Source organism: Diuraphis noxia, unplaced genomic scaffold, assembly GCF_037042655.1.
Source record: "Diuraphis noxia isolate RWA-SAM2 unplaced genomic scaffold, SU_Dnox_SAM2 contig0004, whole genome shotgun sequence".
Classification (NCBI taxonomy): domain Eukaryota; kingdom Metazoa; phylum Arthropoda; class Insecta; order Hemiptera; family Aphididae; genus Diuraphis; species Diuraphis noxia.
The window spans coordinates 35,318,203-35,334,383 of NW_028301714.1; the positions used below are offsets into that span (position 1 = coordinate 35,318,203).

The following is a 16,181-nucleotide window of genomic DNA, read 5'->3' on the forward strand; positions in this document are numbered from 1 at the left end:
TAATTATCACTTATCACTCTTTACCTAAAACTTTATTGTAAAAATTGTACAACTGATTACTCAATGGAGTATTTAGGATTTTATTTTTGAGAGAATTTATTGTAATGAATTATTTTTTGTAAGCCCTTAAAAATTAAATTAAATACCGATCACCGCGATTTTAAATACTTGCGTCACTTTGTAAAAACATTTATTGCATCTACTTATGTTGAACAATTAATTAATTAAATTTTTAAAAAATACGTCATGATTTAAATCACTTGTATCAAAGTGATTGAAAATAGCATCAAATACAAAAAATCTAAAATTACAGATTTAAATATTTTTTTATATGGTAATTTTTAATTTTTATACTATATTACATATTTTATCTTCATCGTGATATTAAATATTCTTAAAAAAATTTGGTTTTATCTTCTATATTTTGGATATATTGGTATTTATATTTATCTTCGTATAAATAAAAAAAAATGATTTTTAGAAGAAAAAAAATAAACTCTGTACACCACCTATACCATATGGAATATTATATAATACTTCTATTTAACAGTATTAACATTTTGTGCATCAGGGCCTAAAATACATCTAATTTCAGGGGACACACTTATTAATTTAACTGTTGACTTTGAACTTTGACACATTTTTATAGCAAAAAAAAACCTGTGTAAGTTGTAACTTCCAAAACCCCCCTTCTTTTATGTACCACTTATTACCTTACACATTAATAATATTTATATGATATTGTTACTAAAAATACAGAAAATAAATACAAGTATAATTTAAAAATATTTTATTATAGTAATATACTAATATGTAACAACTTAAAATGAATAACACTTATTATAATCATCAGTTGGTTGCTTTAGTCGATCAGCTTTAGCTTCAGGAAAAACACCTTGATACCACTCTTGGTTGGTCGCTTTTTCATGCACCTTACTATGCCGTTGTTTTTCGTTCAACCATAACAATACAGCTTCCTTTGGATTGTATTCTGATACGGATGGCATATTTAATTTGACGTACAAACAATCCTTAATAGTATTCGGTGACAAGGAAGATCGACCTGACGTTTTTAAAACATTATAATAAGAAATTAACCTTTCCACATCGGCTGAGTGGGGTTTAGCAGCCAACAGTCTTCCCTGCAAAAAATACTTTAACTTAGAATAGTTGTTTTGTATTTTATAGTTTAAATGTATAAATGTGATTAAAAAAATAATAAATAACAATAAAAAATATATTTAATATTAGGTAAATCAATATACCACTTGATACATACCACTGATATACTTAATGGTTTCCAAGCTTCATTTAACAAAAATAACTTTAACAATTGTATAGACATTTTCTTTTCTGCAACTTCTGATGTGTAAGACGCTTCTCTGTAGCTAGTAACAAAGTCAACTAAATTAATATCTGGACAAATCATTTTATGGCATTCATTAAGTTCCGAATCTGTCACTGTATTGCTTAAGCGTTCCAACGGTTTAAATGCCTTCCATTCTTCAGCATCTAGTCGATCAGCTAAAAATGTTTTAATATGTTCCAATGTATCATTTCGTACAGCAGAAAATGAACGGGTATCAGAGACGAATAAATGATGGGACTTTCTTCGGGAATTTTTTTTTTTTTCATATAACTGTATGTCTTTTAACATAATATTTGAGTGATTATTTTCTGGTTCAACATCAATTGTTTTAATTTCATTTTCTAATATACTTTCCCATCCACCGAGTAAATGATGTTCTCTTAGATTTTCAATAGAATGTATTAATATATTTCTTTTCTCAGCTATATCATATATAAGAACATCATCTGATTGGATTTGTTTCTGAAAACGTGAATACAAATAACCCAAGTCGACAAAAAAACACAACAGTTTTAATTTGTTAACATCAGTTAAATTTTTTAAAAAGCCTTCAGCCTTTGTTTTATTATCTTTATCATGTTTTTTTAAAATAAAGTATTTAACAAGGATTCTCCAATTCCTTAATATGTTCAGTAATAAATTATAAGTAAACTCTGTCCACCTGACATCAAAATACTTAGGAAGTGTGTACATAGTTTTTTGTTCATCTAGAGCAACTTGTTTCAATTCATTAGTTCTTAGTCCCGATTGGTGAAAGTAGGATGAAATCGAAGATGAACTTGATACTTCACTAACAACTCTATTTGGTAAACTTTGGTGAAAAACAGTGGGTTCATTAGCACACAATCCAACTACAAAATACAATGAAAACTCAAATCAGGACTTAAATAAATTAGTCATTATTATGTGTGTAGATCCTTTAGCCAGTTATATATTTTATTAAACAAGACAAAATAACTAGTCAATTCTTTAAAATCCAATTTGTAATAAATAATAAATTATAATACCTAACTTTAATTTTTTTAAATATTTCAACATATTTTAGGCTTCAAATAAATACATATTACATATTAAAATACATTTAGGTATATAATATGCTGTAGAGTTATACCTAATATACTAAATTATATATCACTATAGGCATAATAGAATATTATAACTTAATGTGCTATAAAATAGAAATTACAATGCTCTTACTAGTTATTTTTTTAGTAGGTTACAGTACACACTACCTACACAATATTGAATTAATATGAACTTACTTTGTATTGAAACATTATCAGTTTTTCTTTTTTTTATAACATATTTGTCCATAATAATATAGTATAGAAATAAAATAGGTAATTAGGTTCAAAATGCTAAATAGGCTAGAGTAGTTCAGTAAATAAAAATATTAAATTATTAACAATACTAGTTGATACTAACTATCGTCTATTATAATAATGAATAATGATTAATATTATTACTATCAGAATTCAGAATCACTAATACCATAATAATATTATGTTGTTCAACAATTTTAAAATACCCACATAGTATATTTATAGACAAAATCCCACGTTTGAAACAAGAATTTTGTGGAACAAAAGTCCATTGGAACTAGGCACATGTGTTTTGTGGAACAATGTGTAATGACCAGCCAAAGTGTATGATATCAGATATAAATGCTTATCACTCGATATTTGTATAAAATTGATAATAATTATTCTCAATTTATTTTGAAATGAAGTTATAACAAAATTGTGTTGAAATTATTCCTAAATTGTTATTATTACGTCTTAATTCCGCAATCAAAACTAAAAACGTGTTATAAAACTTGGGACACACATTTGTCATTCAGGGGACACACTTTGATTTTCAGGGGACACAATGTGTGTCAGGGGACACAGTATTTTAGGCCCTGTTGTGCATAAACAAGTTACTAATTATAATAATACTGTAGGTACAACTGTTAAATCGAATAAATATCTTCAATAAATTGAGGTAAACATAATGTTTAACTGTATTAAGAGAAAGAATCATGTATACTTTCTTTTAAATGAATAGACAGGACTGTTCGCAGAATAAAAATGTAAAATTAAAGTTATTTAAAAGTTCATTTGTAGTTTGTTATTGTTGTTCGTCTGAACTATAAATTACTACAATCAATGTTCATCAAGTTCAATAATGTTCAATGTTCATAAATCAGTTTCAATAATGTAGGTGTCGATGTAATGCTAAAGCAATCCCGGAAGCCACACAAAAAAAACTATAATTACCTATATTATGGTTATTTTATTTATTAGTTATAGCCACTGCATAATTAATCAATCATTCTAATGTCAATATTGAATAATATGGTGATATTATGTTGATATAAAATATTAAATTATATTAATTTTTAATGATTTTGAATTTTGTGATTAGATTTTAAGAATATTTTATAAAGTTATTTCATAATTGATTTGCTATATATTTACCTACACTAGGGTATGTAATATATATATTTTTTAAATGTGATAAATAGTCATGCTATTCTATGAAAGCAACACTATAATTAGATCTCCATAAGTCATGGTCCAGTGTAAATCAAAAAACAATTTAAAATTAATTACTTTATATGTACTATACTTGTCAATTAACAACCAAAAAGTTATCCGTATATAGGTAACTTTTATGCAACAAAATATATATAAGTCATATATATTTTTACAAAAATAATAAAACTTTGATATGGTGGTTATTGTCAGTATTTTACACTTAACTTATTTTATATAATTTAATTAATTAGGCAAATTAACCTGAATAAAAAAATCAATTTACTTTTTTCCTTACCTAACATTTTCAGATTATCTGATAAGTGATAATACCGACCTACACTTGTAATTTTAATAATATTATATTAAAATCACTTTAATTTTCAACAAATATACGCAATGTTATCAAAATACCGTATGGCGTATACCTATGTATATGTATTATTATTCCAAACCAGCGTTAAACCCAACTTTATTTAATATTTACCTACGTAACTTTGTGCATCGACGCGTGTAAAACGACATTAAGTGAAACGAACACATTAAGTTACCGGACGCAAGTATCGCGGATAACAATAATAATATTAAGCAGCGGCGTCAGTGGCGGTACCTACCCATTAAAAATATGACCCCGCGTGTGCCCGAAAAGTCGTAAAAACCAGTCGATAATTTACACGCCCGCCACGGTGTTTGTCGGGCGTTTTGCTGATTACCCATACCATCGCCCAGGGAGAAGGCAGCAAAAGAAAATAGCTTTATGGCGTATTATAACACACGCACACACATACCCATAATATTCGCACAGTTTATCGTTTACTCCAGTTTTTCTTTCCCCTCCAACCGTGGTTAATTTGCAGAAGAGGAAAAATAAAGAATTTATATATATTTTTTCACCACTCCCTTCGTCTCGCAAGCACACTCGTGTGTGTGTGTGTGATGTTTTATTCGTACTTGTGTCCGTGTCGTTTTTATTGCTCAGCTTTTAATCCGGCCGCCAATTTCGGAATAGGGTCGCACCGCCACCGCCAAATATCCGAATAATCATAATAATAATAATAATATAAAAACGGTCGTCATTTTTATACTGTATAATATTTATTATTAATGTTACCGTGTCATCGTCAGTGCCTAAAGCGAGTAAGAGTACAGGAGAGAGAACGGGCCGTCCTACGGTTTTACGACCCGAGTAAAACAAACGGGAGCACCCGCGCGATTGTTCGAAAACCCGACTCCGACGGGTAATAATATTATTATCACGTATACAATGACTGCTGGGGTGGGTGCGTGTTGCCTGGGCTAATCGCCGCCTTCGTCTGTTTTGATCAATGATTGTTGTTTTAGAATAATATAAAAGACGCATCACAAACACGCCATCCGTACCCCCGACCCCCATTGTTGTGTTGTCCCATAAAACACACTGTACTGTCTCTTCAAAATCACCTCTGTCGTTTCCACTCGTTACTAAAACTCCAATGACCGGATTTCCTTGACTTTTGTGTTGTAAAATTACGACTAAATATCTAAATAGGAAATTAACGAATACCCGGCAAAACCTTCGGGAACGTCGATGAATTTGTTTTGTCTATTATTAGTCATAAAGCGGTCATTCGCGAATTTTAAAAACAATAAAAACTGATATTTTATCAGAAATATTCCGCTGTTAAGTTATGAATAAATACTTATGTGGTTTGAATTTGATAATATGGTATATTGATCAAAGATATATTTTACTAAATGGTGGTAAAATACAATATTTTGAACTGATAAATAAAATGAAGTGTGGTCAACGGTCATTATTATTCATTCGTTCGATTGACGAGACCATTACGCACAATAATCATATTATTATTATTATACTCGACATTCGTATTATTCAGTGATCATGGCTTGGAATCGATATCGTTTTAAAACACTGCAGCTTTCCCTGCCTGACTAGATTTGCACTCCATGACGTAAATCATTTACCCTATATTATTTCCTCGCCACTTCCATCGTGGCACAAACGTGATGAATTCACACCACAAATCTTCCCTGCGCAGGCCACGAAGTATAAGTAGGCGTGTTAGACGCCTTATACGAGAGTCGCGTAAATCAAACACCCTGGCCGTTTACCAACCGTCTTGTATAGATGCTATCGTTGTATCCGAATATTCTCGCTTGTAGCTGTACCAGTGCATAATACCCCTCCCCACCTAGTCGTCTCTATCAGATATGTACAAGAACGTGTATGTTTTAAATTATTCCATTTCCTGGCGGGAAAAAAAGTATATGTGACGCGGATAAATTGTTTTTGGTCGTGTGTTAGCAAAGAACTATAATATCTATTGTTGTGGTACGAAAAACGATTCGTTGGAAATTATTACTAACGCGCGGTGTGTTCTATATAAGGTTTACCTATGTGTTTATATAAATAAATATACTGCAAGTCTGTAGCCAGCTGATAACAAGACATCGTCCGAGAAATAAACATTAATTTTTTTTTTAAATGTCTTACATTGATAAATCATTTCAAGTTATATAAATGTATAATAAAAAAAAATAAAAAAAAAAAAAAAAAATGAATTAGCGTAGCGTTTGAATACGACGTATATAGAAATAAATATAGGTTTACATACATTTTATTTTATGTAACTTAGAACATTTAAAACAATATTTGAAGTTTTATTAAGTTTACCTATTCATTGATTTTGATATTTTTTTACAATTAAATATAATACATTCAAATATTTTATAATATACACTTAAAATGAATATCCGTGGTTTTTACACATATTCATTCAAATAATAAGTAATTATTTATATGGGGATTAACAAACAATAGTTAGAAAACCTATCAATTATTATTTTAAATAATTGTATTTAACTAAATACGCATATTTATTAAGTTATCGATAACGAATTTAAATGTAATCAACGACTACAATAATACCGTTTTAAAAGTAATAATTATCTATATATTAGAATATACCTACACTATAATAAAGTTTACAATAATAATGTTTTTTTGAGAAATTGTAATTATTTATTTCTTAAATAATTTATGAAGTACCTATTATATAATGTATTAACTATATTAATATAGGTATTAAATCTATTAAAAATAAGTTTAAATACACCTTTAGGTAGCTAATAACCTTAGTTGTTGAGGCTTTTAAGTAATTTAAAAAAAAAAACACCTTTAAGTACATACAGATAAATTACACGGTTATTTCTTAACCACTTGGACGCGTGATCTATATATTTGACAAATACAAAATAAACTCTTATAATGTAAGATTTATTTTCTTGTTTTAATGTCTACTTATCCATTTGAAAGGTATGTTAGTAACTACTTGCTTATTATTTTTGCGGTAAAATTTTGCAGTCATCTAGATATAGAGGTAATCAGAGGTTACAAACACTTTCTGTTCCTTATATTATAATATTATATTAACAACAGTTTAACGGCAAAAGCATTAAGAATATTATTGTAACGTTGCCAGCTAAGAGTAGCTGGTTTTTATTGCTTTTTTTTTCAACCCTGACTAGTAATGGTGAATTAATTGGCAAGCAATTGGTAGGTTTGGACTGAGCGATGAGAAAAAAATAGTGATATTTTTTTCTCGTTCACCCTTTCTAAGCCCTCGTTTACACAAAACTCCTTTTAATATTCTTTCAGCCTTAATTAACCTTTTCTTTATAGTTTGAAACGGACCAATTATACGAATAGTGGATAAGCGGGGAGACGTGAAAAAAAAAACAAACGAAAGGATTTTTTCCATATTCTTTGTGGAATGGAAACCAAAAAGATTATTGGCTTGAATTTGGTTCTAAAGAGTAATTAGAATAGCGTTTAATTAAAACTTTTAAAAAGATTAAAGGGCTCAGACCGAATACATTTGCCAACAGTTTTACACCCATTTTAATGTGTCAATTTTGGTATATAATTTACGATTCAAACATCTGTTACTACGTAAACAATAGATACTTCTCCATTAGCGCGTAACACGTAATACGAAACCTCAACGGAAATAACGACTAGGGTGGTTATAAAATAGGTGTGGTACTTAAACCATTGGCCGAGTTTTTTTGGCGGCCAACGGGTCCAGGGAAACCCTCCCCCCTGGCAAAAGCCTCTCGGCATGACGTCTCTGGAGTAATCTGTTACTGTGCGTGTGACGGTGAGTAGGTTTAATGAATAGAATTTACGCGTACACACAGCACTACTATTTTTTTTTTTTTTTAAGAATGGCTTTTGGCCCCCGGGGGCTCTTGAATACATTACCGGGTAAAATATAATCTGTAGTATACGGCTACTAACACCCGGAGGACTTGTAAAGAGCTATTTTGTCGGGGATCCCTTTATCTCAAACGAACAGTCAACATTAAAATGAATTATGATTATTTATTCTTTTTTATTATTTTTATTTTGAATTTTCAAAATGTCGACCCCCTGCAGAAAAAATAAAAACATGGCGTTCAAATGTGTGCAAAAACTTTAACAAAGTTCTAACCATGTAAATGTATACACCATGTAACTATAACCAAAATATAGATAACAAGATTTTTTTAAAGTCTCGGTATTTCTTTGATAGAAGTAAAAAGTAAAAAATACCCTATACTTTTATTTCCAGGTCTGTTGACAATGACAAAATTTCGCAAAAAGATAAACCTTACCCTGGAGATTTTTTTTCTACATCTCCCGGTCTTTCATATTATATACATACACGAGCTTTTGGTCCGGAAAAACGATCAGAATCCAGTGTGCTCACGACGCCATTACAATGATAGTTCCACCCCTTCTTTACTTCACTTCCACGCAAGCTCTTCTCTTCCTGTGTTTATATATATTTATATCTATATATGTATGTATGTCAGTGCCTGCTGTATAATATTGGAGAGCTTGAAAAAAAGGTCGTGGGGACAATCAAATCTCTGGCATCGCGGGGCTTTTCGCGTTGCCAACACCGGACACGCGACGAATACAAATAAGCCCTTTAAGAAGGAATGAGAGATACGGGAAAAAAGAGACGGCACCTTTTGAATGCGGACGTGGACGAAATGCCGTAATACATGGAAATGTCAAAGAAGAGTATATACTCTTTTTCGCTTCGAATGTAATTATCCGTCAGCTACCGTTATTTTTCACCAGAGTAAACGTATTTGTGATGTTTACGGTGACTAACTTCTTAGGGGTCAAGAAAAATCCATTCACTCTATTCTTTTTTTCATTTTTTTTATTCTGTAAATAGACTCAAACCCTATATAATATATTATATATACACACATTTTATCCTGCCGAATTTTTTGTAGAAACTAGCTTTTTACCATGATATATATTTATAAGAAATAAAAAAAATATTGACCTTTAATATGTATTAATATATTATTATTATTATTAGTGCACGGATGTTGTAGTACTAAAAAAATGGTAAAATTGATTGCAGTATTGCTCTAAAAAAATACCAATTATTGCACTAAAAAATAATAACGTCATATTATAATCATGCCATCATAAATTTATTATATTATACATAATTTCACTGTACTATAAGTGTTTGTTTTAAATTTTCGAAATCAAACCATCTTCGATTTGGAGCTAGTAAGTTCTAATACCTCAAAAAGCTTCGTATTATATCGGTTGATGTAAGCGGAGCGTATTTAAAATAAACTAAATCGCTTACTGTTAATTCTTCGAGTAAACCATCGAACGATTTTCCTTGTCTAATGAGTATATCCACACGACTGTGAAGTGTAAAATAGTTGTATAACTGAGTAAATTCGACAAAATTGCAATAAAATTGAAAAATCCCAAAAATTGAAAAAAAACTTGCACTTAAAAATTTTAGATTTGAATTCGTACTTACATGAAACGTATTTACTTACTTACGTAATTTACTTAGCAATTAATTGAAAAAGTAGCAAAAAAGTTGCAAATGCAACATCATCCATGCCCTAATTATTATTATACCCGAAAATATAATATTTAAAATTATATAGATATTGTAGTTATTAAATTTTTCTTTTTCAATGAAAGTATTTTATAAATTAATTCATTTTTAGAACGAAACGATGTACCTATATATTATAATATATATATATATATATATATATATATAGATTCAATTCAAACAGATGCATTCTAAAAACAAGATTAATATAACACGTTTAGTGAAAAACTCCACTATTCGGTGATTTATCACCATGTGTACACATCACGTCGTTATATAATAATAAAATAATAAATTCCGATTAATTGGCGATAAATTTTCAATTCCCCCAAGTCGGGAATGTGATTTGCTGTATATAGATATCTAGGACACCCAGCAGGTCAACACGGTGTATGCACAAAATGATAATTGAAAAACCAACGTGCTTTTTGATTTGGATAAATCCTACTATGATAAAGCAAATTAAAATCAAATGTAAAAAATACTTTAGGGGTGGCAGATATTTGCATTGTCGAAATTGATTCGCACTTGACACGTGACCGATAAACATCTGATATGTATGTTTTTATTTTATTGTAGAGGGATCCTTGATAACTAGACCTCTCTCTCCCATTTAAACTATTTTTATCTCCAACGGACCGATACCATATCATTTTGTCGTTATTGATTTTATTTGTGTTTTTTTTTTATTTATTTATTTACTTTTTTTTTTTTAATAGAAAAAAAGAAAATTACGAAAAGGCAAACAGCCTGCAAGAGCCAACCATGACAGGCTAAATGAAAAAAAGGTCAATGATGTGTCAACATACGAGCGTTAGACGTGTAAATAAGTTTTAGTACGTTTTTTATTTTATTTTTTAAACGTTTTCATCGAAGGGCGCTACCGTGGTAATATATTGGTTGACAGCGATTTTCGAGGGTTGTCACGAAAAAAACAACCCTAATTGACCAGATTTAACGGCGGCCATTCTCATAATTATTGATAAACCGTGGTCATGTTCAAGTGTCGACGTATCGTACACATTTTAAAAAGGATTTTTAATTTAAAATGTTTAAATTTTAATGGTTTTATTAAGTTCATAGATTAAAGAAGTGGTAAATATTAAAAAAGCTTAATAAAAAATAATATACATCAATAATATTACCAATTATTTTATTATGCATATATAAAACATTTAATATTAAATAATATAGGTGATAGGTATAATTCACTAAATAAGTATGTTAAAAAAACATAAGTATCAATTTACAAATTATAGTAATTCATATTCTATATAGTACATTTTCTAAACTAATAAAATAAGACTGAATAGGATATTATTTGTATTAATAAAAATTTAAATAATATTATGTTAATATTTTATATGCCTACTTAGTTATAGATATATTCTGGTATTTTTTCTATCAAAAATGGAAAAGTTTTTAAATGATAACAGATTAATTACATATTTAAAATTATTAATTATTGTTTTCCTGGGAATGCAACATTTCCAAAAATCAAACAATTTAACTAAAATACTTTTTAGGCAATAATAATATACTGTACAATTTATAAGTATACTTTATTGCATAAAATTTGTTATACATAAAGTTTAGTGTTTAACTCTTTGTTTTAAAATATTAAGCACTTTTTGTAACTTTACTGACATTTTCACTATTATTTTAACTTCTGCAATCATATCCAGAGGTAAAATCCATTGTTAAAGCCATTAATTGTTATTATCATGTTTTTAACATTTAACTGTATTCTAATAATAACTATTATTTTATAAACCTATACATACAATATATTAATATTGAGTACGATATAACTACTTGCTAGATACTTAATTGTATTTTTCAACTGAATATTCATAATTTTGTTTCAATAAAATGATAATATTTTATTATACTTTATTACTAATTATTAAAAGATTTAATAAATGTTTGACCAATTAAATTATTTTATTTCAAATAATTTGAAATTCAAATTATTATCTTATTGCAGTTGGTTACTATAAATCTAATCCAGTTAAAGAATACTTTACACTGCATTGGGAAATTTTATTTTTATTGTAATTTTGTATACAACGACCTAATTGTAAATTATATTATGAAATAATAAATATCTTTTTACGCGGTTAACAAACAATCGTCCGCTATCAGTTAAATTTCTACCGATCTATCACTGGAGCCAGCCAAACCATGTTTAATACGCTCTTATCTGAGTTCTAGCAGCTTCCAAATGGCAAACATTATCAATTTTTACACCAGATTTGTGATGGCGTCATTGTACAAACAATAAACGTGGAACAATGAGTGAGCGTGAGAGAACGGGTAGAAGGGAGAAAAACTATCGTAAAAGTTAGGGAAGTAGTAGTGAAGTTCCTAAAAGAGACACAACCGTATACCTAATTATTTAGACATCAACTCCATGACCGAGTAAAGGGTTCACTTATCTCCCCTCACATATAACACAGCCAGTTTTTGGCGTTTACATTTTGGCCAAAGCGCGATTTAATAGGATCTCGTCAGCCGGATTTAGCCGAGAACCAACGTCATAAACGGAGAATTAAAAGAAGATAACCATTTGCATAATATCGGCACGCGTTGGCCTGAAGGGAAGTAGAGAAAAATGTTTGCGTATATTACACAAATGAACCGTTGAAAAAATATTCAAAAATGGGGTTTCAAATAACCCTTCTAAACGTTTAAACTCAGTTTATTAGAATTAAAAAAAAATGTATTAACGAAATTATAATTAGCTGTATTGTCATAGAAAATGTGCAATGTCGTTTTTAATTTTAATTTTTTTTTGTTATGGCTTCAATAGCCTCACAATTTAGTACAAATATATAATAATTTATAAATTACCTATAATGTAGGTGTGCGAATAAATACGAAATATATTTATCTCAATTCAATGATTTGTGTTAGTAAATTGAACAGAATCATAAACCTATACATTGAATTATTTTTAAAAATGATAACAAATTATTTCACTTTTAACAATATTATTACAGTGTAATTGTTATTAGGTTTAAAAAATAATCCAATTTATATGAATTAATACAATTTTTAAATATACATATTGGACCTTCAACAAATAAATTTAATCGAAAAAAAATGAAGCTTTCAAATTCGAATTTTAATTTGTTTATTAGTTGTTAGAAAAATTATTGCGTACAATGTGTAAATATACTACATTACTACATCATATATATATATATATATATATATTGTTAGTTTATAACTAATAAGTTTATATTTTTATAAGTTATGTTGGACATTATTATAATTTAATTATATAATATATAATATTATTTAACACTAAACTAAAATAAAATGCTCTTTGTAGGTTTTTAAAATAAGATTATTCGTATTTTAAGTGCATTAATCACTGAACCTTACAAGGGTTTTCTGCAAAATAAGTAATTAGGTAATTAATTATTTTCTTTCAGTTTAATATGATAAAGGTACTTGACACAAAATTGTGAAGTATTCTTAGACAGTAAATTAAATATATCGAAAACTTTTATAGTATAGATTGGTTTCTTTAAAGAATTTTATTTGAAAACAATTTGTTAGATGACATTACACACTTTATTTTTAGGCATTTTAGTTTATTTCAGAACTCAATAATCCATAATTCACACACAACGACGGAATTATTTAGGTATAATAGGTGCTTAGTATTGTATAGTTTATATAAATAACATATTTCATCATGGGTATTTTATTACTCAATATAGACATTTAAATCGAACTAAAATTATAAAATTTGTATAATTAAATATAATAAAAGGTGTCGATAAATTTATATTAAACTACAATATATGAATATACGTCAATATGTACACTATGTCTTAAGACCGTGACGTCTTACGCTCGTGTATCGTTATACTGTATTTCTGTGTGAACTTCCCAACGACTGTCATCATTCTATATTTTACATGTGAATAACCGAGTTCTATCTCTTTTTATTTTTATTTTCTTGCGGCAACAACGCTCAGGAGAAAAGTGCATCAGCCCCCGCCGGGCGTGTTTGGGCTGTGTGTTCGACACAATAACAAACAATAATCGCAAAGTTTTAGAACCGTTCTACCTCCTTCTCATCCGACTTTAATAATAATATACCGTATATATATATACCAGAAGATATAGGGAAGTTTGTCGGCCCATCAAAATGTTTTCAAAGTCCCCTACCACCCTGTGGCGATAGTGCCCGTGTCCGGATTATAGGATAAAATACATACACGTAGAGTGAATATAAGAAAGTTTCGAAAACAACTCTTTTAGTGCTTTGCCTAAGTACCACAAAGTTAAAATATGTTTTGCGTTGAATTTGAATTTCTAAGTGTTTTTGATAGATATTTCTTTAATACCTTCTATTTGCTGCAAAATGTTAACACCATTCAATAAATTAAAATACATAAACAATTACATTTTTAATTAATATAGCTTAAGAGTTTTAAATATTGAAATATTCATGTATTATTAACTATATAAGTACGGGCGAACTAATAATTTTAATATTTATATAATCATTGTTATAATATATTTATTTTAATGCGAAAACAATAGCTATACTAAACAAAATATGCAAGCCAAATATTATTTTTAAAGAACTTTTAATCTGCTTCTTAAATGAAGTATCTTTAAGACTTTTTAAGCTTTTACAAAATTCACTATTTATCAACGTAACATTAGTATTTTAATTCAAAGTCACTAGTATCGCATTAGAACTCACAACTGTTATCCAAACAAAACTTTTGTCAGATACCTATTTTGTTTTGTTTTCTAAAAGTTCGTTCACTGGAAACATTAACTTTTGTGAATACCTAGTCGTTTAAAACATGTTATCTGACAAAAGTCACAAACAGTTGTCGTATCTAACTATCTAAGTTTATGACTTTCGTATACAACACTTTCATACGTCATACAAAATTGAATAATATACTATACTATTGAATGTCATAAAGTTTCATCTAATATATATCAATATAAAGAAATCATATAATATCCTTGTAGGACTTATATTGAGATTTGGTTTTATTATTATTATATGTAATAATATGATACGTGATACAGCCCTTATAATAATAAATGTACAAAAGAATTAATAACATATATACTGTTCTATACTTATCTGACTAAACACGTATTTTGTTCTCAATATTCTCGATTTTGCGTTTTATTGGTACCATGCAATTACATACACAATAGATACAAGCGTTCTCTTTCGTTAACATGAGCCTATAAAATTTAAGTAGTTTTGTTACATCACATCACCTATTACTCATTAAAATTCAGTGCAAGTCATTAAAAAATAAATAAAAATCACTTGATTTAAAAAATAAATATTACGATAACATATTCAACATAGAGATATATTATATCTACACACTAAAGCTAGATATTGGTATTGTTTAATATTATGTCTTGTTTGTCACCTCAAGAAAATTTAAATAATCGTCGGCGGTATTCTTAAAACGAGTATTTATTTGTTTCAATATGTGCTCAAAATACTCATACGATCGCCGCTGTTTTTCGTTTTGTTGTATAATACTACTCGTGATTAGGTATATAATATATTGGTACCATTGTAACCTGCTCACCGTCATCGAAAAATGTGTTATATAAAGATGCCTAATCATTTATTATTTGTTTACGATTAATAACGGAGTGTTGAGTGACTTAAGATTAAATTATAAACCTTCCAACATATATATTATATATATACCAACGGGTGTACCTATATATTATATATATTGTATAGACACACACACACGCACACCTACACTGATGGCTTTTTTATATTATTTTTTTTTGTGCCATCACTCGGCTAACCCGTATCGCATAGCCAACCAGATTCCATCGATTGTGTACAGCACGCGCTACACGACGTACCTATATAGCATAATGAATGATTAAAGCCTTTCTGGTGTGCGTGCGTGTGTGTGTGTGACGCGTCAAAGACTTGGAATAGTAATTAAAACACGATGATGACGACGAGGGTGTGTATGGTGTATTTATGTGCCCTCTCGCTGCGCGTGCGTTTGTGTTGGTTAGAGAGAGAGAGAGAGAGAGAGAGAGAGAGAGATCAGTGAGTGAGAGATGAAGTCATCTCGGCAAAGGATTACCGACCCCGGTCACGTGTCGGGGGTGGCTGCCGCCGGGTCGCTACTATATGCGCTCTGCGCGAACAGCGTCAACAATCGCGTGTGGATTAACTTTTTTCGGACTTATTATATTGTATGTATATACTTTTATATATTTTATACTCTACGAGCAACCACTGACGCAGTGCGGGCGTGTGTATACACGACAGTGATGCGATGGATATTATGATACGCAGCGGCAGTCAGCGATCCGCGTCATCCGCCG

At 29.2% G+C, this 16,181-nt stretch overlaps 1 protein-coding gene across 2 annotated transcripts; it reads right to left on the reverse strand.

Annotated features, from left to right (window-relative positions):
* Positions 1–773: 773 nt before the first annotated feature.
* LOC149056008 (uncharacterized) lies at positions 774–3,242 on the reverse strand. 2 transcript variants are annotated; one of them, XM_089227699.1, is made up of 3 exons: positions 2,632–3,242; positions 1,280–2,220; positions 774–1,142 (listed from the first exon to the last, which is right to left on the reverse strand). In XM_089227699.1, the coding sequence occupies exons 1-3, from the start codon at positions 2,681–2,683 to the stop codon at positions 822–824; spliced, it is 1,314 nt and encodes a 437-aa protein (XP_089083825.1). In that variant the 5' UTR covers positions 2,684–3,242; the 3' UTR covers positions 774–821. The 2 variants fall into 2 exon arrangements, with proteins under 2 accessions (XP_089083825.1, XP_089083826.1); XM_089227700.1 differs by having other exon boundaries at positions 1,280–1,831; positions 2,632–3,235.
* Between the last annotated feature and the right edge of the window lie 12,939 nt (positions 3,243–16,181).